Here is a 23,561-nt window from a genome sequence, read left to right on the forward strand (position 1 = left end):
AGTAATTGCTAGGAAGGAGCCTGGGTGTGAACCTGGAAGGTTGTTGGGTGTGGATGAGAGAAATATGGAATGGGTTTTTTTGGGGGGGAGGGGGAAAGGATTGTTAGGGAGCTGGGGAGCCTCCCCCTTGCAGACCCTGGCTGATCCCTAGTGTCTCCCATTCATCAGGCATATCTTTCCCCATCCCCATGTGTCCCTGCACCTCCTCCCCCCGTCCCATGCATCCTCCCTCCCCCAGTGGTCCTGCACCCACACTCAATTGCTTGCTTCCCCCCTGCTCCATGTGGCCCTACACCCCCACTCAGACACCCCTCCCCCATGTCCATGTGTCCCTGCACCCCCACTCAGCCACCCACTCTCCCATTCCTAAGTGTCCCTTCATCCCCACTTCCTCCTATTCCCATGTGTCCCTGCAACCCACTCCCATTCAGCCCTGGCCCCAGTCTGTCCCCCACACTGGGTCTTCTGAACCCCAATCTATGTGACACCCTCAGTAGTCCTGCGTGCCCCACTCTGTCCATCTCCCTCAGATCCCATGCCTCCTCACCTTACCCTACTGGCAAGGCACTGTGAGGAATGCAGCCTCTCCGTGCTGACCTCTGTTCTGGTGCCACAGCAGCCCCTGGTGGGCAAAAAGGGTAATTGCAGCACCTCTTCAGAATGTATTTTCTCTGGAGAAAAAAAAATCTGCAGGAGAGATGAATTCTGCACGTGCGCAGTGGCATAGAATTCCTCCAGGAGTAAATTGCACTGCCTTATGTGTCCATCTCAATGTAGCTTGCCACAGTGGATGGGGTTAAGGAGGGTCAGTCTGTGTATGTGTGGAAGAAATGCAACTATTAATAATGTGTAGATTTAAAGCAGTAGAAAGGCTCAGCCCAGGAATAGAAGTCATTTTCACAATGTGCAGCTCTGCTGGCACATGCATGCCATGCATGCCCTGTGTACATGGGCAATCCAAGCCCAGGGATTGTGTTCTTCAAGTAATTCACAAAACCTAGTTTACATTTTTGTGAGCTGTGCACTCTGAAAAAGATACAGATAACAAGATTCAGGTAGAAGTGACATAACTCAACCAGAATCTATCCTTGCTTCTGTGGAGAATGGCTGGTCTCCAGGATGCAAATAGCAAACTAGCCAACCAGTTTCTAAACAGGATGAGATGAGTAGACTGTTGTTCTATCTGCACTCGATAATAATATCACATATGATTTCTGGAGTGATAACTGAAGCATAACATAGTGAACTTTCTTCTCTTTCCACATGGATAGCAATGGGTATCTTTTTTGCATGGCATCCTCTGTAGTTGGTTAGGGGCTGCACAGTGATTGCAGAAATGCATGTATCCGGTTCCAGTGTCTTTGAAGTCCTATCTTCTAATGCAGTGGTTTTCAAACTTTTTTTCTGGGGACCCAGCTGAAGAAAATTGTTGATGCCTGTGACCCAACGGAGCTGGGAAAGAGGGGTTTAGGATGTGGGAGGGGCTCAGGGCTGGGGCAGAGGGTTGGGATGCGGGAGTGAGGGCTGCGGGGTAGGGCCGGGAATGAGGGGTTCAGGTTGTGGGAGGGGGCTCAGGGCTGGGGCAGGAGGTTGGGGCGCAAGAGGGGGTCAGGGCTCTGCGCTGGGGATGAGGGGTTTGTGGTGGAGGAAGGGGTTCTGGGTTTGGGGGGTTCAGGGCTGGGGCAGTGGATTGGGGCACGGGCATGGACTTACCTCGGCGGCTCAGCGGCACAGCCAGGGTGCACTGCGAACCACGCTGCCCCCCAGAAGCAGCCAGCAGCAGGTCTGGCTCCTAGGTGGAGGCACACAAGTGGCTCCGTGCGATTCTCGCTTGCAGGCGCACCACCTTCCCTTCCCCCCACCCTTCCCCAATGTGGAGCCAGTGCTTGAGGTGGGGGTAGTGCATGGAGTCCTGTGGCCCCCCTACCTAGAAGCCGGACCCACTGCTGGCCGCTTCCGTGGCACAGTGTGGTGTCAGAAAAGGTAAGCACTAACCTGCCTTAGCTGGTCAGCACCGCCAACGGGACTTTTAATATCCGGGTCGGCCGTGCTGCCCAGAGCAAGGCGAGCCAGCGGATTGAATCTTACACGGATTGAAAAACACTGTTCTAATGAGCCAGTTCCTGAGAAGTGCTGAGCACCTGCAACTTCCTCTGATGTCTTTCTCCACCACTCTGGGTTAGTCAGGGTTACTGTTGCAGCCCTCCAGAGTCAATACAGCAGCAGAATGGCAAAGCTGTATTGGATTCTGCTTTGGGCATCCTCATCACAATTGTCAGCTAAGTCCTGATTCCTGCATCTTTATTATTGGTGATGACCTACAAAGGAGAAACGAAATTGCCTGATACTTTTTCAGATGTCAGGCTGTCCTTGTAATTACAGCACTATTATATTGCTTTATAAATTCCCTGAATTATGTAATTTATTGCAAGAGAAGATTCTATGTAGAAAACACAAATATCACTTTCTGAACAAAACTACACTTTAAAGACTTGCTGATGCTAGATGAAAATCTTTGACTATTATTTATTTAGGAAGAGTTCTGTCTACATATCATATTGTCAGTGTTTCTCCTTATTTATTTGCAGAAAATTGCATGAAAACAAGGTTTTGATCTCTGAAGAGTTCTGCTGTTACTGGTGCTTCTGCACCTAAAGTTGTAATCCTCTTTTTTGTGTCATCTCTGTTGTTGCTGTGGAAACGATTCTAATGTCATAAACAGAGAATTATTACCTGAAGTGGAGAAGAACCAGCTAGTGATAAAGAAATACAGGAGCTGTATGTGAGCAGAATTCGTTTTGCATAGAATCATCTTCAAAAAATGTCTGAGCCAGGAGTTCCTGTATAAAGAAGGGTGTGGGTTAGTGATTTACGGAGAGCTCCTTAAAAGCTGCACAACTGCTCTAAGGCCGATGCAAAATTCAGCCTGTATGCTTTAAAAAATATTCCAGAGGCTATAAGCAATCTTGACATAGATGTGAATGGCTTAAACAAAAACACCCACTTGGCTGTAGTCTTGCCACTTCCCATTTGCTGCCAGTCCCTTGTTTCGACTGTAGAGGTGGAGTCATATAAGAAAATTTGGATGAGGAGATTAGAGCCTCTGGTTTGGGGGTTATTTTTGTTTGTTGTTTTTGTTTTCTGTGTTTGGTTTTTATTTTTGTGCTGTGAAGAGGAAGGGATAGGCTGACCCATAGTGGGGGTGTCACCTGCACACATTAGTGCACCCCACCTTTTCCCAATCCGTAGGGCTCCAGGGTGTAACTAACCTAGTCAATTTAAGTACCCACGCCCTTTCCCAACACGTAGGGCTCCGGGTGTATACTACTACTGCAGGTTTGCAGGACCTTTTACCAGTGAAAGAGCCTTACACAGTAATATACTACATAACCTCTATTTATTAACCATCACCAAAAACAGACTGCACATGTTACACATACAGTGCTCACCACTCCCAATAAAACAGATGAACTTTTCTTGATGGCCAATCAGGATCAGGTCCACCTGGGGGACTCCAGTGTTTGCATGGTGTCACTGGCAGAGTGTTGAGGTCTGGCAGCTCTGATCTTTGGGGCTGTGTCCTGGAGTTGATTCCCAAAAAACTTCCTTTTGGACCCCAGTTTTTATAGTGAAATTTGAGTCCTTTTTAGCTATACCTTAACCAATCATTATACTAAAATTTTACTAACCAATCCTAACATAGCGTAACAAAATTCTCTAACCAATCCTATCCCACCACCTTAATTAATTTACACCTAGCAAAATTAATTATGTACCAAACAATTAAAGAACCAGACAGAGACCATACAGATAAACAATAGGGAAGTGGGGACCGTAATGACAAAACAATAAAGAAATGAGGATTTCACAACCACAACTATTGATCAGTGATTTCTTGCCGGACAGGATGCTATCAAACTAAGTTTTCTTTAGCCATCTTAAGATCTGTTTCTTTATCTGGTGATTGTGGGTGCCATTAGGACGGGGTCTCCTTCTTAACAGCCGGATATTACTTTGTTTTAACGTAATTTAGATGGAATGTGAGGATGTGACTTCCAGCTAATGGCTGCTGCTTGGCTGCTCTTTTAATCTGGCTGCAGACTAAGGCCTTAGGTCTTACAATATGGCGGCAGACAAAGGCCTTCTCCTTACAGGGGAAAAAGAGAGTTGTGTGATGGGAGTAAGGGGATGAAGATCCTTACTTGAGGCCATTGCTACACGATCTAGTCCTTTCTTTAAGTCACTGAGAAGGGCTCACCTCTTGAAAATTCAGAGTTGGATTGGTAAGAACTGGCATGTCCCAATGACAGGAGTCAGTCCCTTGCAAACTTTTGAAGCAAAATGGATCATCAGGTAGTCCAGATCCTCTCTTGTACAACAATAACTTAAGGAGTTCCTTGAGTATGGTTCTTATCAAATTTCATGAATCTATTGATTTTTCATTTGTTTTTACATGAATCCACACCAATATATGCTTTGCTCAGTAGGCTTGTCTCTGCTTCTAAGTTGAATGTTTCTGATAGTTTACTAATAACCTCTTCAGCTTATTTCAAAGCAAGCACTATAAGGGTCTAGTTCAAAGACAGATTTTTAATGCATGAAACAAAATACCAATATTTCCTCAGCGATCATGGGAAAATACAAGTTTGCTTTCTGCTCGTCTCTTGTTTACCTAACAGTGGCAGAATGACAAGATTCATGCTGTCTAAAAAGAAATAGATTAAGGAATTGTTGCTGCTTGTTTATAGAAGAATTGTTTGTGAGACTTTTTACTGTGAAAGGCAGAAAAATCAATACAGCGCATTAGATATCAACCTGCCTCCCATCATTCCTGCAGTCCTGGATGGTATAAACACCATCATGTAAGTTGTGAGTGTCCTGAGGCATACAAATTAACCTCAACAGGACCAAAGGAAAGAAAAGTTGCTTTGTCAAAGTGCCATATTTGCAATTTCTTTTTTGTAGACAAGGAGTTGGATGAGGGAGAGTGGCAGGGGTGGCTCTGTTGCCTGACACAGGATTCTCAGATATGTGTAAGGCCATCACCTGCTTGAGTCAAAACTCATTAATGGTCTATTGTGCCTTCAGTGCACTGTCCCACATAGGAGCAGTGCAAAGCTATCCCCATGGGGGGACACCAGGAGGAATTCATAGACTCATAGACTCATAGACTTTAAGGTCAGAAGGGACCATTATGATCATCTGGTCTGACCCCCTGCATGCTGCAGGCCACAAAACCATCCCTACCCCTTCCCCGGACTCTGCTGTTGAAGTCCCCAATCCTGTGTTTTAGTGACTTCAGTTGGCAGAGACCCTCCTGCTAGTGATCCCTGCCCCATGCTGCGGAGGAAGGCGAAAAACCTCCAGAGGCTCAGCCAATCTACCCTGGAGGAAAATTCCTTCCCGACCCCAAATATGGCGATCAGTAAGACCCCGAGCATTTAGGCAAGAGTCTCTAGCCTGACCCTTGTTAGCCATTATATTATTTACCTACCATTGCTTGGTATTCCTTGGCTACTATGTTTTACCATTAAACCATTCCCTCCATAAACTTATCTAACTTAATCTTAAAACCAAACAGGTCCGTCGCCCCCACCGTTTCCCTCGGAAGGCCGTTCCAATATTTTACCCCTCTGACGGTCAGAAACCTTCGTCTAATTTCAAGCCTGAACTTCTGCTTAGGGAAAGCCCACCCACAGCATACTCTTTTGGGATGGGGATTCATGGCTCCCCTTCTGCCTGGCTTTCTTTGGGCACACAGAGGTCATAGCCCATGTGTGCCAAGCTGTCAATGGACTGCAGTTGTGCCCACTACCTGTGCAGGAGTACAGGAAGAGAGAGGTGCTTGTCCTCTTCATCCCCACAGTATAGTAGGGCACAATCTTGCCCTACATTAGAGTCGAAGGTTAGAAGTCATCATTTATCAATGCAATAATACAAATACAGTGTGCGCTGGTTACCATGCCGTGCTCACACATTTCTTCAGTGCTAAAGCTCTCAGGTGCAGTGCATCACAGTGCTCAGATGGTATACAAACACCCACACAACACCATCAATATGCACTCCTTTTGCTTGTTATTATATGCATATCAATATACGTATATATGAGTGAGTTGTGGCATGTACGTACATGTGTATATATGCACTTCCACATATGGTAGATATAATCAGTTTTCTGCACTAAAATTCCCACCAAAATGCAAGGGTGAATTTGTTTCTCATGAAAGAGAGGAACTGCTAACACTAGCTTGAGTCAGGCACATGTACATAAGCCCAATGCAACCATTCCTAAATGGCCTTGGGAATGGACCTCAGTTATTTTTCCCTGTTCATAAAAAAATTAACTCAAAACTACACCCAATGTGTATGTCCCTTTGGCATACAAGAGCAAGGACACCAACAAGTATGCAAAATGGGCCATCTGAGTGAAGTTGGACATAAATGCTCAGTGTGAAATGGTCACTGATTACTCTCCATGTCTGTCATAGCTGATAGTGTCATTTTCTGGAGTGTGCACCACCTGTCTATAAAGGCGGTTTAATGGTAAATCCACAACAGTTAGAGCAAAGACTCTGGAATAGCAACAGAAAAGCAGCCTCAGCAAAGAAAGAAGCTTAGAACAAAAGACTGATTTGCATTTCAAAGGCAAGATCTAACACTTCTAAGAGAGGTCTGTTCAGAGTTGGACAGTGCAGAGGCCTTTCAGGTGGGATGTAGACTTCAAAGTCTAAAAAGGAACCGAAGAGGTAAATTGAATATTAATTGGGTGAAGCAAAGTGATATCTGCCTATAAACCATTCTACTCTGGTCCAACCTATCAGCACCCATCACTGCTGGGCACATGAGATGCTGCTATTTTTCTTTGGCTAGAACACGGCGTATGCATAAAAAGGTTTTCTATTATTCCTGTGTTATGGACACTGCATCAGTGTTTCTTGGCTAATCCAGAATGTAATTTCTTTTCTCTGTGAGGCTACAGAGCACATCAGCTTTGTAGTTCTGTCTCCCAGAGTGTATAATGTGACAGACTTGATTAGCCAATCCTTTGTGCTGCACAGGTGATATAGCTAAGAAAATATGGATTTTCAACACAAGACAAGTTACATTGATCGGTGGCTGCACCCATCTTTCTCCACTTGGAGAGATAAGCAGAGGCCTGACTTCTTCAGCAGTCTCCAGAATTAAACCAGTGTCACTGAAACTGAAAGGTGGTTTGAGAAGCAAATACATTTCTAGAAAAGGGAGTAGAAGAGCTCTCCAGCCTTCTGCAGAAAAACCTTAAATGGTCTCCTGCTTAGTGTTTGGGGGCAGGGGTTGACCCAACACCTAAAAGCCATGCTGAAAAACATCTCCCAAAGCCATGCTCCTCCCCAGCAACATTTATGCAATTTAAAGGAATACAGTCGTTGTTCCCACAAATCCAACCCCATTCTGCTCACAACCTACTGTGACGAGGAGCTGGGAATGATGGGGAGGGACTCCCTCCTTGTTTATACAAAGCCTGACACCCTCATTTGCTCCTCCAAGTCTCACCTCAGGCTGGAGTTATTGACCTCTCTGTTGCGTTACAGGGAGCCTGAGCCTAGAGCTGGCCCTCTGCCTCCTGTGCTCTTGCTGCATTTAGCAGCTTCTGGCTCTAGCTGATAAACATTCGCACTCTTTTTGCATAGATGGTTGTGACCTGGGACTAGATCTGCCAAACATAAGGTTCCAGTGACACCTTCTCTGCTCCGTAGCATATTAGTTTTGTGAGACATGGGGATTAGGCTTTGTCTACCCCCAGCAACAGTTCGATGAGTCAGGTCAGAATCAGTGTGCTACAGGTGAAGGCTGCTGTGTTATCCTGCAGCAGGTGCAGTACTTGCCCTACAGCCTGTTACCCTACTCATTCACCCACCCAAAATCTCCACTCAGTCCGAGTCAGTGAGTTTTGCGAGGCCTGTTTGAAGAATCAGCTGTTTTTCAACTCTCTCCCAGGCCAATGAACCCAGTTGTACAAAAGACTCCATGAAGTTCACTAGGGGCTTTGCTGTTACTATTGATTTTACATGGAAGGTGCTCAGATACTACAGAAACGGGTATAAAGTATAAAACCCTAAGATAGTACTAATGTAGTTGTTTTTCCCTGCCCCGGGGAAACCCTTCCTGGGAAACTAGGTTATGCCCAGAGTCCTGGGGTTCAAAAATTGTGCTTCCTGACCCACTCCTTTTCAGTGAGAGATGAACAGCAACTCCGCCTTTTCAGCCTCACATCTTGGCTAATTGAAGCATTTGTCACTCCTTCCTTCTCAGAGTTCATAAGGGTTGTGAGCTAAGACTTAGAAAACAGCTGATGGAAAGGCCAGGAGACCACAGTCAGATCTGGGCTGGAGAGCCTCAATCATCATGCAGCACTTCTCCAAACACAGGCTCAGGAATCAAAGTTAAGACTTCCAAGCCCAAGGAGAAGGCTTCTCACGAGTGTAAGAACTACTCTCACAAGCATAGAGACAAATCTTCTTCCAAAGCTGCTCCAAAGAAATTAAATCCCTCCCTGACTCCTTCAAAGTTGGAAGAGTCCTTGCACTCAGGTCCTGAAGTTTCAGGCCTGAGTAGACCTCCTCAGCAGCAGTAAATGGCACAAGGAGCACAGTGGTACCAGTTGTGATGTGCAAATCAAAAGATTGACATCTACCACTGTGCCCTTTAACATTCAGATCATACCCACAGTGCTGATACCACCACAGCCCCAGGAGGATCCATCTTCCACTGTGACCAGGGAATCACCGGATCCAACAGCTTCACCAAATGACTCAATCTGTATCCAGGGTGGTCTGAGACCTAGATCTCTCGAGATGACATTTGTGCTGTCTCCCGTCCTCATGTCTGTGTTTATTCAGAGACATAGTTACTCCAGAGAAGGAAGCTATTCCAAGGACACAGAGACACTGCCCTTTCCCACCTATGATCCTGAGTTCCCAACCATCAGTACCATTGGTTGTGCTGGATCAAGCTTTTTCATCTGATGAGTTGAAAGTTCCAGAAGAGCCTCTACATACAGAAACGGGCCCAAACAAAAGACCTAAGAGATCAGGATTTCATCCTCCAACCAGATTTGACTTTCCAAGAGACAGGTGGTACCCAATACCAGGAGGTCCTCCTCAGATCGATGATCCTTCATACTGACATTATTGGGGCCTGAGGTATCACTACGCTAAGCACCTGGGATCAGTACAATAAGAGTCTTATTTGCCATCTCCTGGTCAACAACCCGCTTCATCGGAGCATACTGAAGACGAAATTGAAGCAGATCTGACAGTTCCAATAGTGATTTCATTATCTTCCTCAGATGGGAGAGTTACCCCATCTTCACCATCTCCACCTGACAACTATAGGCAATATCAGGAGCTCCTACAAAGGGTGGCATCTGAGCTCCAGATACAGCTTGAAGAGGTTCAGGAGCCCCAATATAAATTACTGGATGTCTTTCAACCCTTGGGTCCCAGTCAAGTAGCTCTCCCAATCAATCAGGCCATCATGGATCCAGTTAGAGCAGAGTGGCACAATCCCTCTTCTTGCACTCCTACCCCAAAGAGGGCTGAGAAGAGCTACTTAATTCCATCTCAGGGAGCAGAGTTCCTATTCTCTCACCCACTGCCCAACTCTCCGGTAGTACAAGCAGCCACCAAAAGATCCAGGCTGAAACACCCCAAAACTACCCCCTCGGACCAGGGTGCCAAATGACTAGACCTGCTAGTGAGAAAAGTCTTTTCTTCCCTCTCTCCAATTCAGAATTTCAAATTATCAGGCCCTTATAGCTACAGAATATAGATATAATATAGGCCCTTATAGATACAGAATCACTAATTATGCAAAGTTGTTGGGTTTTAAGGACAAGCTTCCTCAAGAATATAGAGATAATTTTCAATCCTTAATTGATGAAGGCAGATTAGTGGCCAAAACCTCTCTCCTGCTGTGGACACTGCATCCAGAAGGATAACTATGGCCATTGTCATGAGGAGAGATTCCTGGTTATAATCCTCAAGTTTCCCTAGAGAGATGCAAAGTAACCTTCAAGATCTGCCCTTTGATACAGTTAACTAAAAGATGGATAAATCTCTCCAGTCTCTCAAGGACAATGCTTCGTTCTTTGGGTATCTATACCCCTACAAAGCATCACAAGCAAGGGTACAGAGCAAGACCATCTCCTCAACCACTTCACATCAACGCTCCCAAGAATCACCACACAAATGACAGAGGGTACAGAGGCCCAGATACATCGCTCCTGTGACATCCATTGCTACACATCACTCTAATCCACTGTCAAAGAATTTCTTTTGACAGGACCATTGAGACCTACATCCCTTTATTGATGCCATATCATCATGCCCCCTAGTTTTTTGGAGGCCACCTTACCCAATTTGCCCACAATTAGAGGGCTTTAACAACAGACAAATAGGTTCTGGAAATCATTAACCACAGCTATCTGATCAAGTTTCTGTCAATCCCTGTCCACAAAACCCCTTCCCAGTTCCTTTACAGGGACAAATCTCATGAGGAAATTCTGCATCAAGAAGTGGACTCCCTTCTTCACCAGGGAGCCATAGAAAGAAGTCCACTTCAACATTAAGGGAAAGGATTTTACCCCCCTTACTTCTTAGGCCCCAAAAGAATGGGGGATGGAGATCAATTCTCGACCTAAATGATCTAAATATATTCATCCAAAAATTAAAATACCACATGCTCACACTGGCATCAATAATTTCCTCTCTGGAAGAGGGCAGATGGTTCTTATCTCTCAAGATGAAAGATGCATATTTTCATATAGACATTCACCTAACCCACAGAAGGTTCCTCAGGTTCCTCTTTGGTCAAGACCATTACCAATTCAGAGTCCTTCCATTTGGACTGCCTATGGCAACCAGGGTCTTTACAAAAGGTCTTTTCAGGAGTGGTAGCTTGGATGAGAAGAAATGGATTTACCGTCTTCCTGTACCTTGATGACTGGCTTCTGACAGGCAGATCATACAAAGAAGTCCAGTTGGTAATGCAAATCCTCCTCTATCTACTGCCTTCCCTGGACATTTGTGTCAACCACAAAAAGTCCACTTTGACCCTCCCTCACCTCCTCCCCACGAGGTCCATAAACTTCATAGGAGCGACCTTGGACTCTACTACAGCAAAAGCCTCTCTACTTATCACAAAATGTCATGCCATGGGCGGTATCATAAAACAGGTCACTCCTCAGACTCAGATTTTAGTCAGAACTTGCCTTTCCCGCCTCAGCCACATGGCCTCATGCATGTGACGCTATTTGCCTAGCTCCATCTCTGTTGTCTGCAAACCTGGCTTCAGTCCATCTACACACCAGAAAAATTAAACATCAGTGCCAGAGTAAGAAATACATCCACGGTGCTGGCCTCTCTCGTCTAGTCGACAAAGCCAGAGAAAGTTCAAGTGAGGACTCCTTTCCTCACACATACTCCTGAGGCAACTGTCATTACCAATGTCTCCCTCTTAGGCTGGGGAGCTCATACGGACGATCATACTGCATGAGGCATCTGGGCCCCGCAGTAGTCCAGGATTCATATAAATTGACTGGAAAGAAGAGCAGTCTGTCCGGCTTGCAACGCTTTCCTCCCATTCATCCAGCAGCTACCTGGAGCTCCTTACATACCTTCACAAGACATTACGATTTGGTTCAGTCTTCTACTACAGACACAGCTGTGGGAACAACTGTATTATAGCCACCCATCACTTCTGCATCCTCACACCCCCTCCTGATTGAGTACTGCATGCTAATTTCCCACACATGGAACACACATAGGGTCCATCTCTCAAAGAAGAAATAGAGGTTACTTAACTGTGACGGGAGGTTCTTCAAGATATCTGTATTCTACTACCTGCCATCTTTTCCCTCTGTGGGTCCTCACTGCCCCTTATACCCTCAGTTCAGACCATGAGGAGAACAATTCCCAACAGATACTGCTTACTAAAAATCTCCAGACTCCAGTGCATGGTGAGCATGCATACCCTCATGTGGAATACAAATAGGAACCACACATCTCAAAGATAAGTAACCTCCATTTTTATTATTCCTGTACTACAACCCGGAATCTCTATGTACGATACCCTCTGCACTCCTATTAAAGGTGCTAAGGTAGCCTGCAGGATTCCCAGTTTCTCCTGCAAGAGTGACTCCATGAGAGTGTTTAGAAATTTCTAACTGAAATAAGCGTTTATTTTCCTCCATTTGCAATGACTTTTTCTGAATGCACTGCAGCATTTGGAGTGAAGGAGATTTTTGCATTGTGACTCCTTTTTCCTCCTACCACATTCTTCGATCTACTGCATGACCAGCTCTGGTGTGTTGGATTTAACTAGTCTGCTTTACAGGGACACTGAACATATAGGGTGAAATCCTGTTCTTACTGAAGTCAGTAGCAAAACTCCCTTTGACTTCAACAGAATCAGAATTTCATCTATAGGGAGCAAGTGTCATATTCTGATATCTGCTTCAGGACAAGTCTTGTCACTTTTAGTTAGTTAGTTTTACACTATTTCTAAAAGCAGTGTCTAATAATGAATTCCTGAAGCATCACATCAGAGAGAGAGAGAGCAGCTCTTCACAATATATTAGCCTTTTGAGATTTCAGAGGGCTTCTCATTAGTGGGAGTATTAAATTAAAATCCAGGTCTCTCTGTGAGTTACGTATTAAAAGGCCAAGGTTTTGCTCTAGAAGTGAGGCTTTTAGAGATGGAAAACAATTATGAGGGTCCCCTAGATGAGCCCCTAATAATTATCTATCAGGCATTAATTGCTTTCTTCTACCCATTCCATTAGTACTCCAAAAAGTGGTAATTTAATGAAGAGAAAATGTAAGTTCCAGGTAGGTGATATCAATTTTTGCAAAATTCTTCTGGCATCACCCAGGTAACTCACCTTGCACATGGTTAATTCAGTGCTCCTGAGGTTCAAACAAGTAAGACACATTAAAATATCAGTATTCAAATAAGAGACAGGGGCTGCCTTTGGATGCTGTTGGGCAGAGGAAATGATATTTTTGTCCCTCCCCAGCGAGAGGCTGGAAGAGATTCTACATACTATGAGCCAGATCCTGAAGTCTGGTCTTTGTGTAACCAGTGCAGCTCAGGAGTGGGCTGTACTAATGTACTTTAAAATCACATTTGCCCTTGAACATTGCTCCCCCTCCCTTCCCCAATTTATGCCAGCTTCCAAGAGCCCCAGGCATCTAGGAATCACTGAAGTACAGGCACATCTTAGCCATGTCCTTTGCCCCTGGTCATGCCTAGCATTGGAGGGCAGCAAATGATAGGCTGGGGGAACTGGCAGAGAACTCTTTAAGCAGGTTTAAGCAGCTTAAAAAGGTTAAAGAAACAATATGGATGGGTGGTATGCCCTATACCCAACCCATACGCTTCAGTCTGTTCAACTCAACGTAGCTTTGCTGTATGACAAATACAGGAACCTGAGTAATGAGATTGGAGTCAAACTGAGTTCTTGGGGAACTGAGTGAAAGAGATATCGGGGAAACCCCAACACAGAGAAGCCAAGAACCTTGTTCCATATGTGAGAGTGTGTGTATATGTGTCTTTCACAGAAATGGTCATGGGTCCTCACGGACCTGTTGTCCTGGTACAGTGGCAAGATTGAAAATACGGTGGGGAAGGATTCAATCACCTTCTGCGTTCGGGTTTTCTGCTCTGGTTGAAGCTCTTCTCCCATTGGTACAGCTCGGGAGATGGGGGTCACTGGTACTTGCGGGCCTAATTCAGGTGGATAGGATGTTATTAGGAATCCTTCCTGGTCTCTCCAGGCTTTCAAAAGGTTAGTATTTGCATTTCCTTTTGCATTTCCTCCTTCTTCCCAAGCTGTCAGATTTTGTAGTCAGTAAGTCCCACTTTTCTTACCACCTCAAATGGTCCCTGCCACTGGGACAGTAATTTTGACTCTGAACATTGAGCAAATAGCAGTATCTGGTCACTGGTCTACGTTCTTGTAGACCTATCACTTTGTTATAGGCCTTTTCTTGGTTTTGTTGGGCTTTCAATAAGTTTTCTTTTGCAAAGTCCTCGTAAGCCTTTCTCGTAACTGAAGTATGTATTGCATCATATTTATTGTCTCTTGTCCTTCTTTCTCCCATGCTTCTTGGAGGAAGTCTCAAATCCCCTGAGGCTGTCTCCCATATAACAGTTTGAATGAGGAGAATTCTGTGGATGCCTGCAGAACCTCTCTGACACCAAATAGCAGTGATGGGAGTCACTGGTCCCAGTGACAAGGATCTGATTATACAAATTCCTTCATCATCTCTTTCAGCATCCGACTGAACCATTCAACTAATCCATCAGTTTGGGGGAGGAGGGGAAAACAGATGTTCTTAAAGAGTCTGAACCTTTAACAGAGCACATAGCTCTTTCATCAAGCATGACGCAAAATTAGTTCCCTCACTGGTTAAGATCTCTTTCTGTACCCCGGTCAGGTCAACAGCTTCATAAGCTCGTCCATGATGCTTGCTACATTCATAGAGAGGAGGGGGATGGCTTTGGGCTATTGGGTCGTGTAGTCCAGAACCACCTGGATATGCTGATACCCTGTTATGTTTTTTTCCAGCGTCCCCAGTAGGTCCATCACTATTCTTTCAGAAGGTACCTCCCACTGTAGGTAGCAAGTTGAGGAGAGTTTTTGGGGTCCTCTTGAGTCCTGCCAATTGACACTCGGGGTATGACATGCAGTAGTCCTTGATCTTTGTGTGCATCACTGGCCAATAGAACCTATTAATTACCTGTTCATAACCCCAAGTGCCCCCTGCATTGGATTAAGTGGGTGAGTCATAATAGAATCATAGAATATTAGGGTTGGAAGAGACCTCAGAACATCATCTAGTCCAATCCCCTGCTCAAAGCAGGACCAACACCAATTAAGTCATCCCAGCCAGAGCTTTGTCAAGCCGGGCCTAAAAAACCTCTAAAGATGGAGATTCCATCACCTCCCTAGGTAACCCATTCCAGTGCTTCACCACCCTTCTAGTGAAATAGGTTTCCTAATATCCAACCTAGATCTCCCCCACTGCAACTTGAGAACATTGCTTCTTGTTCTGTTATCTGCCACCACTGAGAACAGCCTAACGCCATCCTCTTTGGAACCCCCCTTCAGGTAGTTGAAGGCTGCTATCAAATCCCCCCTCATTCTTCTCTTCTGCAGACTAAATAACCCCAGTTCCCTCAGCCTCTCCTTGTAAGTCATGTGCTCCAACCTCCTAATCATTTTCGTTGCTCTCCGCTGGACTCTCTCCAATTTGTCCACATCCTTTCTGTACTGAGGGGACCAAAACTGGACGCAATACTCCAGGTGTGGCCTCACCAGGGCTGAATAGAGGCGAATAATCACTTCTCTCAATCTTCTGGCAATGCTTCTACTAATACAGCCCAATATGCCATTAGCCTTCTTGACAACAAGGGCACACTGCTGACTCATATCCAGCTTCTTGTCCACTGTAATCCCCAGGTCCTTTTCTGCAGAACTACTGCTTAGCCAGTCGGTCCCCAGCCTGTAGTGGTGCATGGGAATCTTCCTTCATAAGTGCAGGACTCTGCACTTGTCCGTGTTGAACCTCGTCAGATTTCTTTTGGCCCAATCCTCCACTTTGTCTAGGTCACTCTGGACCCTATCCCTACCCTCCAGCGTATCTACCTCTCCCCCCAGCTTAGTGTCATCTGCAAACTTGCTGAGGGTTCAATTCATCCCATCATCCAGATCATTAATAAAGATGTTGAGCAAAACACTTCTCTTTGATATCTTCTTGGTACAAGGAACCATACTTTTGTCTCTTTAGTTCAATGGTCCCTCTCCAGGCAATATAACTGTTCCCCACCTAAGTTCAAAGTGGGGCCATTGCTTTAGCAGCTGAGGGTCCACTATATCCTTAGCTATTGCCACTTGATCATAAGCTTGTCTTAGTGTCTGATCATCTCTCTGTTCCCTTATGAAATCTGCCTCTCTGATTAGGAGCTCTCCAATCAATGGGTGTGGGTTCTGAGTAGTCTTTGGGGAAGGGGCAGGGCCTCTCACCTGGTGGGAGGTCCCTTTCCTGGGGTCCTCTTTTCATCCAATCACATCAGTTCCTTTGGCCTCCAGGAGCAGGGTGATCCCCACAAGTAGGTGATTGTTCCACTCTTTTAGAATTTCCATAAGTATTTCCCTCTCTGCCCAGGATTACAGGGTAGAAACTAGTCTTACGCAGAGGTTCCCCGTATATTTCTTTCAAAAAATCAGACTTGGTGGGATGGGGTCATATATCTCCATGTACACACTGGAGAAAGACAGTTTGTCCAGGGGAGCCCTCCTTGCTCATCAGCTGACCTCTGATCAAAGTCTGGCTGAACCCTAAGTCAACTAGCCCACGCTTCTCTACCCTCTTGACCTTCACTGGGACAATTATTTTAGATGGGCCTCATTTTTAGGCCCTAATGTCAGCTGTCTAAGATTGTCCATAGTCATATTCCATAAAGGGAGAGTCGTAGCAGAAGTGACCTTGTTGCCCACATGGAAAAACTGCTTTCCCCAGTGGGGGTGGTTTAGAATTGAGAATAGAATAGAATAGAATATCAGGGTTGGAAGGGACCTCAGGAGGTCATCTAGTCCAACCCCCTGCTCAAAACAGGACCAATCCCCAGACAGATTTTTGCCCTGATCCCTAAATGGCCCCCTCAAGGATTGAACTCACAACCCTGGGTTTTGCAGGCCAATGCTCAAACCACTGAGCGGTTCGTCACCAGCGGGGAGTTTGATCTTCAGAGTTCACACCTTCTGTGGGTTTAGATATTCTCCAGGTTTCCATTCCTGGTTGAACCATGGTCCTGTGGCCTTGCTGTACTCTCTGGCCATTGATAACACTATGTCCGAGCCTCAGATCCAGTCAGGCCTGCCTCCTTATCTAGCCTATGCCTTGGGATGGGCTGGTCCCCTAATCCCAGCATAACTACCCCTCAGTGTCTCAGAAGGGGAGTAGTGGGGGCAAAAGTCATATCTGGCTTCAAGACTAAGCTTGATATGTTTATGGAGGGGATGGTATAATGGGATAGCCTAATTTTGGCAATTAATTGATATTTGATTATTAGCAGGTAAATATGCCCAATGATCTGTGACGGGATGTTAGATGGGGTGGGATCTGAGTTACTGCGGAGAATTCTTTCCTAGGTGCTGGCTGATGAGTCTTGCCCACATGCTCAGGGATTAACTGATCGCCATATTTGGTGTCGGGAAGGAATTTTCCTCCAGGGCAGATTAGCAGAGGCCCTGGAGGTTTTTTACCTTCCTCTGCACCATGGGGCATGGGGCACGGGTCACTTGCTGGAGGATTCTCTGCACCTTGAGGTCTTTAAACCACGATTTGAGGACTTCAATAACTCGGTATAGGTTAGGGATTTGTTAAGGAGTGGGTGGGTGAGGTTCTGTGGCCTGCATTGTGCAGGAGGTCAGACTAGATGATCATAATGGTCCCTTCTGACCTTAAAGTCTATGAGTCTATGAGAAGTGGGTCTGGTGGCAACTATTTAATTGTCCATTAAATTTCAACGTTGTCCAAAGTCTCAGATTAACGCTTCAACCCCGAGTCATTCCCCCCAGCTGGGAGGATCTGCGTAAACTGTTCTATTGCCACCCACACTGGCACCTGTATCCCAGCTCATGTCTCAGGTTGGAGTGAGCAGCTTGAGTTCCTTGAGTTTCTGGGCTACCACCTGGAGCCAGTCCCCTGATGAATATTTCTCTCAGTGGGAATGACTATGTGTAACAGGATTCACTCACCATTGTGGTGCCTCCTGTTGGCTGTCTTGGGAATTAGCTCTGCGTGTTAGTGTGTCCTCTTCAGGTGGTCCCTCACTGCTGTCTCTCCTGCTCTAGGACCAACATCTCTCCAAGGACTGCATCATCCTCTTCAGCAACATAGCCCTCCGGCCATGCCACACACTGTGCTCCTCCCTTCTGGGGGACCTGCAGTCCACTATTTGGCCACTTCCCTTAGTGACTACTGCAGTGTTTGGCCACTTCCTTGTCGTCCCAGCATCCTCTTTGCCTTTGCCTCAGGTCCTCAGCCTGCAAAACCCGAGCAGCCAGCCAGGAGCTGTCTCCCACTTCCCTGGTTCCTGCCAACAGCACTGCTCTGTCCAGGGTGCTGCCAGTTCTCTCATCCCTCCAGGGCCACAGTCCTTCCTGGGCTCCCAGCAGAGAACGGCCTTCCTCTGCCCTGCAGCTCCCTTTTTATATGGAGCTACTTCTCTCTCTCTTCTCTCCCTCCCTTTAACAGAGCCTGCCCATGTTCTCCACCAGCTGTAAACGGAACACTCAGCACCAGTGCTGCCTAGTGGTCAGGCAGGGGTGCAGCAGGTTGTCCTTCTCCCTGATGCTCCCCTTTTCAGTTACAATTCTGTCTTTTGGGGTCTGTCCCTTCTTTTGTGGCTCAGCCCCACTGGCTGGGTTACATGTTCCAGGCCATCCATTTTGGGATATCCCAAAAGAAAGTCCAATCACAGAGAATTCTTTCAGCACCCAGAGGGCTTCAGGGCTTTCACCAGAGTTCAGGAACTGTGAGTCTGGCCCTTGAACAGTCAGGGTCTTGCCTAGCTGGATTCTCCACCCAGGTAAGGGCTCCTATTGTTGTCATGTCTTGTGGAGTTTGTAGGGGAGCCTGAGCCCATCCTTTCCACCAGGCTCTGATCCAGAGCCTAATGGTAGGCAGCTAAGTTCTGCACCTTGGGGTGCTAAGCAGTTGCCTGCCAGGATCACTTTCTACCTAAGTCCCCTTTTCCCCCACAGGATAAATTAAAGAATCACAAATAAAGTTTCTGACCTTCACAATCAATCACCAGTCTCTCCTTTGCATGCTTTATCAGGTCTGTGTTGCAGGTCTCAGGCAATGAGAGCTTCTGGGCTGTATTTCCCCAGAGCTCAGAGCAGAGGGTCTGTTCCCTTCCACTGCCTGCCTCCTCTCAGCAGCTCTGCTTCCCATTTTAATCTCCACCTCCAGTTAGCGCAGGCTTTCCTGATGGGGCAGGGCAGGGCCACCTGGGCCCAGAAGTACTCTTTAACCCCTTGTTGTCCAGTGTGGGGTTTGTATCACCATCACAGGCAGATGCTCAACATGGAAAATTTTAACCCAAGTAGTTAAAGTTTTGCAAGGTATAAGTAACGGAAAACAGGATCCTATAATGGGAAGTGTCAGGCAACGTGAATAATAGGCAGTGCTACCTGCACTACCTCTAATTCCCCTTAGGAAAACACCATCAACATCAAACTAGTTTCTGTAATTTATTTAAATAATCTTTTACCACATTGCTCTGGCTGGCAAGGAGAATGAAGTGAGGAGCATTTTCATGCTGTCAAATGTACGAATATCTGATAAGTTTATCAATAATTCTGGATTTTCTGGGTACTATTTGTTGTTTCTAATAATTACCCAATGTTCTAGTGAGGCACTTTATCCTTAAATCACTGATATATACTCTCACCTTTAACTGCAGCTTAATAACATTCTTTTTTGGAAATTGTTATCACTATCAGATCTTTCAGAGCATTAGTCGCCTCTTAATGCATAGGAATTTATGCTGTTCCATGGTGAAATTCTTATGAAGTTATAGAAGAAGGATTTCTAGTGAGGGAATCTGTTAGGGACTGATTCTGTTCCCTTTATTTGCAATGAATATGTCTCACTCCACAAGTAACCCCACTGAAATCTGTGGCACTGCACATGAAATAAGGTACTGCTCATTGTGACATGGAGGGTGGCAGAACTGGCCCCTTAATGAGAAGCCTGGTTGCAGTTGCTGACAAGATTTCAAAGGGCTAGACTGTGGCCAGCATCTACATGGACACAAAGTGGTGAAGTCAGGATTAAGAGAACTCTCCTTTGCACAATCCAGTCACCCACCAAGCAGAAGGGCTGCTCCCCTCTAGGAACTGTTCTTCCAAAAGTGTGTGGGAGAAATGTGGGGGTGATGTCAGAGGCATAGCTCCACTGGCTGGCTGTGCTGAGGAAAGTATGCTGCATGCCTCACAAGGGGAGTTTCAGATTATTTCCCCATGCAAGAGGCGCACTCAGTGACGCTATCTGCCTCTTTGAGCCATAATTCTCCTGGTGCTTACCCTGGGGCAGTGCAGCTCTGTACCTCTCACAATGTAAGGCTGTGGTTGGCTAAAAGCCACAATTTAGCCCAAAAGAATTTAGTCCTACCATGGATTAGGCCACATATATAATAGTCTAATAAAGGATGGATTTGGTTGTTTCTCAGACAAAAAATATGTTTTTCTTTCTCCCTTGTCACTAAGAAATCACAGAAGCAGCAGCAATGGGGGTTTTGGGGTTGTGAGTTTTTTAAAGTTTTCATGATGTCACTTTGTCTCTCCCCTGCCTCCATTCCCACCCAAACTGCAGAACTCAACCTGGAAGGGAATTATCTGCGTCGCCTGCCTGAAGAGATGAGAACCCTGTTACATCTGAAGGTCATCAACCTGTCCAGGAACAAGTTTCGACACTTTCCTGAGCAGTTGACTACCTTGAAGGCTCTTGAAACCATCAACCTTGAAGAGAATGAGATTACAGGTAACCTAACAGGAGAGTGTGTGAGAATTAAGTGCCTTTATGTTAGATAACAATAGACTAGCTGACAGCTCATGGACAGCATTTTGTTTTGTAATAGTTTTCCTCATGTTTTTTATTAAGAGAGTTTGAATCAGAACAGGATTTTGTTTCTTAAATAATTATCTGCTACCTACTCCAGCAGTTTGTCTGGCATCAAGTCACAGGTCTCATTTTGTTTCATCATAATCATCTCCAAAGCAACCAAATGTCACGCCACATACAGAGGATTATGGGCCAAATACAGACACAGTAAAAGCACATGCATCTATTGAAATTAGACAGGGAGCTGTCCCGGTTTATATTATGTTTGAGCTAGTTAAGGTAACTGGCTCTATGCGTAAGCAACAGAAGCAGATGAAAGCTTAATAACAAAGATCTGATTTACTGGCAGAGGACTTTGTGATAAATGACAAAGATATCACTACAACTCACAGCGACTCCTTTTAAAGCTGGACAGTTCAACTGAATGGAATGGTATAACTTAGAGTTATCAGTTTAATACTATTCTGTTTCATATTTATTGTGTGTACCAGCACTTCTAAGTCTAAAGGCTTTCAGCATTAAAGAGTTCATAGTAGGCCAAAATTTGATGTACCATTTTTGTTTTCTTTGTAGCAATAGTTCTCAACATTTTCCCTACTGCATGATTCCATGCTACATCAGAAAAAATGTTGGGACACCTTCTCCAGCTACAGAGAAAAGGAGGGTGTAGAAGGCAATGGAAACTACTGACTTTCAAGTTGCTTAAGAAACGTCCTATTTTTTTAAGTGTTAACGTAAGGGTGGTTGAACAAGCTGTTAAATTTATTAAAATAAATCAGCATTGTGGAATGTACCTTACAACAGCTTTGACAGTTTGATTTCCAGTACTATCAAACGGCAAAGTAATTTTTCCCCTCAAACTGCCTATCCTGCTGGGAAATATCATTTAACGGCAGTCCTCACATAACTCTTGTATGTACATAATTCAGCCTAGAACATTTCTCTTTTCACTTAACAACCTTTTCCTTTTTTGCCAAATCCTTCTTTGTTTCACCTGCATTTCTCACCTCCTTCCACAAGTGGCTCCACTGAGATTTTTAGGTTTAGATTTTCAAAGCCACTTAAGGGACACGGATAGCCAATTCCTAATTGGTATCCAAATCCCCTAGGCAGCTTTGAAAAACGTCATCTTAATGTCTTTCCTCCCTTTTCGTTTTGCCACAGTGTTCTGAAGATTTCCCTATTTTCTGTCAGCCCTGGAATGGGGAGATAGGATTTTCTCCCTCACTGTCCCTTTTGACAAGGAGTGACTTTGATGAGTTCTGGAGCAAGCCACTGCCGGCCCCTCTGTTGGAGTGAAAGTTGCTATAACTTGAGGTCTTCGAGGTAGAATAAAATGGGGAAACTGATGGCTCTGTGAGCCCTCCAGAGAATGACTGGACTCCCTCTACGAAGTGTCTGGTGAAGCTCTGCATTAAAAGGCATTATGTAAGAGCAGATTCTGTTATATACTGTCTCTCTGACTCCTCACAGCACATTAAAGTTATATAGTAATAAATACTGAGCCATGATGGAGAAATAAAGAAATTAATTAACCAAGTAGACAAGGTGCATGAGGTAATATCTTCTATTGGACCAATTTCTGCTGGTGAGAGAGACAAGCGTTCAAGCTTACGGAGAGCTCTTCTTCAGGTCAAATTAACTAGGTGGCATTTGTAACTGATTAAAAACACTTGTAGCCCTGAGGAGTGGTCCTGTGCTCCACACTTCACCTATCAAAGAGCTATAACTTCAAGGATCTTCTGCTGAAGTAAATTACCCCAGTTACATGTTGCTAAATGAATCTGTGCCTTTAAACATGCCAGACTTCATTTTCACATATGCGCAGTCTCCCAGCTTCAGTGCCTTTTTGTGCTCAATCGTGCTAAATGTTCTCCAATTACAATCTCTGCAGCCAGATAAGGAGAAGCATTGAGAAGCTCCAATTGTCCTATCATCTCTGGGTCTAATAAGAATGTGGAGTCTCTGGGAAGAGGAACAGGGAGCAACTCAGTTTAGTGACCTCTCAGCAGTGCAGCTAATCATGTGATGTGCAGTTTCTTAAAGCTTTTCTTTCTTTCTGGCAAGCCCTAGCGTCCTGTGATAACTCACTATATTAGATGAACATCCAACCTGGCCAGGGAGCCAGTAAGTTCAATTGTTTTCAGACAATCGGCTTTTTCTGCCTTGAAAGCTTCACAAGTAAGCAGCCTAGATAGGATACCTTACAATAAGTGCAAGGGATGCTAGAAACCTGCCATTTCACTGAGCCTGTCTGTAACAAAATTAATCAGTAGGTTTCTGTTAGGACATGTGCTCTATGCAAGGCAGTTAAGATGGATAGCGAAAATTACAGTTTATGCTTTGTTTCCCCCCATGTTTTGCACGTGGTTTATTTTAATTGGATTTTAGCTTTGACCCAGTAAAATCCTTTGCTGGTCGCTCCGGTAAGGTAGCACAGAGCAAGAGAGACTGGGTAAAAGATAATACCCTTTTCATTTGATCACACTAGACAAAACCTCTCTGGGAAGGAAGGATCAATTGTACACTATAAGGCACTGATAATTGGCCCAGTTAGAGTATTTAGGCTGCTGGCCAGACAGTAAGCCAATTAAAAGCTTGCCCTGATACATAAATAGCTGCTAAAGAGAAGCATGTTTTGAAAGGGGATGGTGGGAGACAATGTCTGAAATTACTTATAAGAAAGAAAGGCAAGAGAATAACTCCTTCCTCCTCCTCTTCCTACCAATTATAGGAGGGAAAAAGATCATTGCAGAGGTTTTTTTCCTTGTTGCTTGTTTGGCTCAGATTCAGAGTGTGATAATGGTGCCAAGTTCTGAATCCCTTCAGAGTTATTTTCCACACTTCTCACATCAGAAATTCATTTTTTCATGTGAGCTTTCT

General features: G+C 45.1%; 1 protein-coding gene across 8 annotated transcripts in view; it reads left to right on the forward strand.

Moving 5' to 3' along the window:
• The window catches only part of LRRC20 (leucine rich repeat containing 20), a 186,207-nt gene that overhangs the window by 87,513 nt on the left and 75,133 nt on the right, over window positions 1–23,561 (forward strand). For 7 of the 8 annotated variants that reach the window (XM_054033573.1, XM_054033575.1, XM_054033578.1 and 4 more), the window contains one exon: window positions 20,430–20,597. In XM_054033573.1, coding sequence (XP_053889548.1) covers window positions 20,430–20,597 — 168 coding nt within the window. Of the gene's footprint in view, window positions 1–20,429; window positions 20,598–21,251; window positions 21,480–23,561 lie in introns of those variants that run through there. The other variant, XM_054033576.1, reaches the window with a different exon arrangement.

Source organism: Malaclemys terrapin, chromosome 7, assembly GCF_027887155.1.
Source record: "Malaclemys terrapin pileata isolate rMalTer1 chromosome 7, rMalTer1.hap1, whole genome shotgun sequence".
Lineage (NCBI taxonomy): Eukaryota > Metazoa > Chordata > Testudines > Emydidae > Malaclemys > Malaclemys terrapin.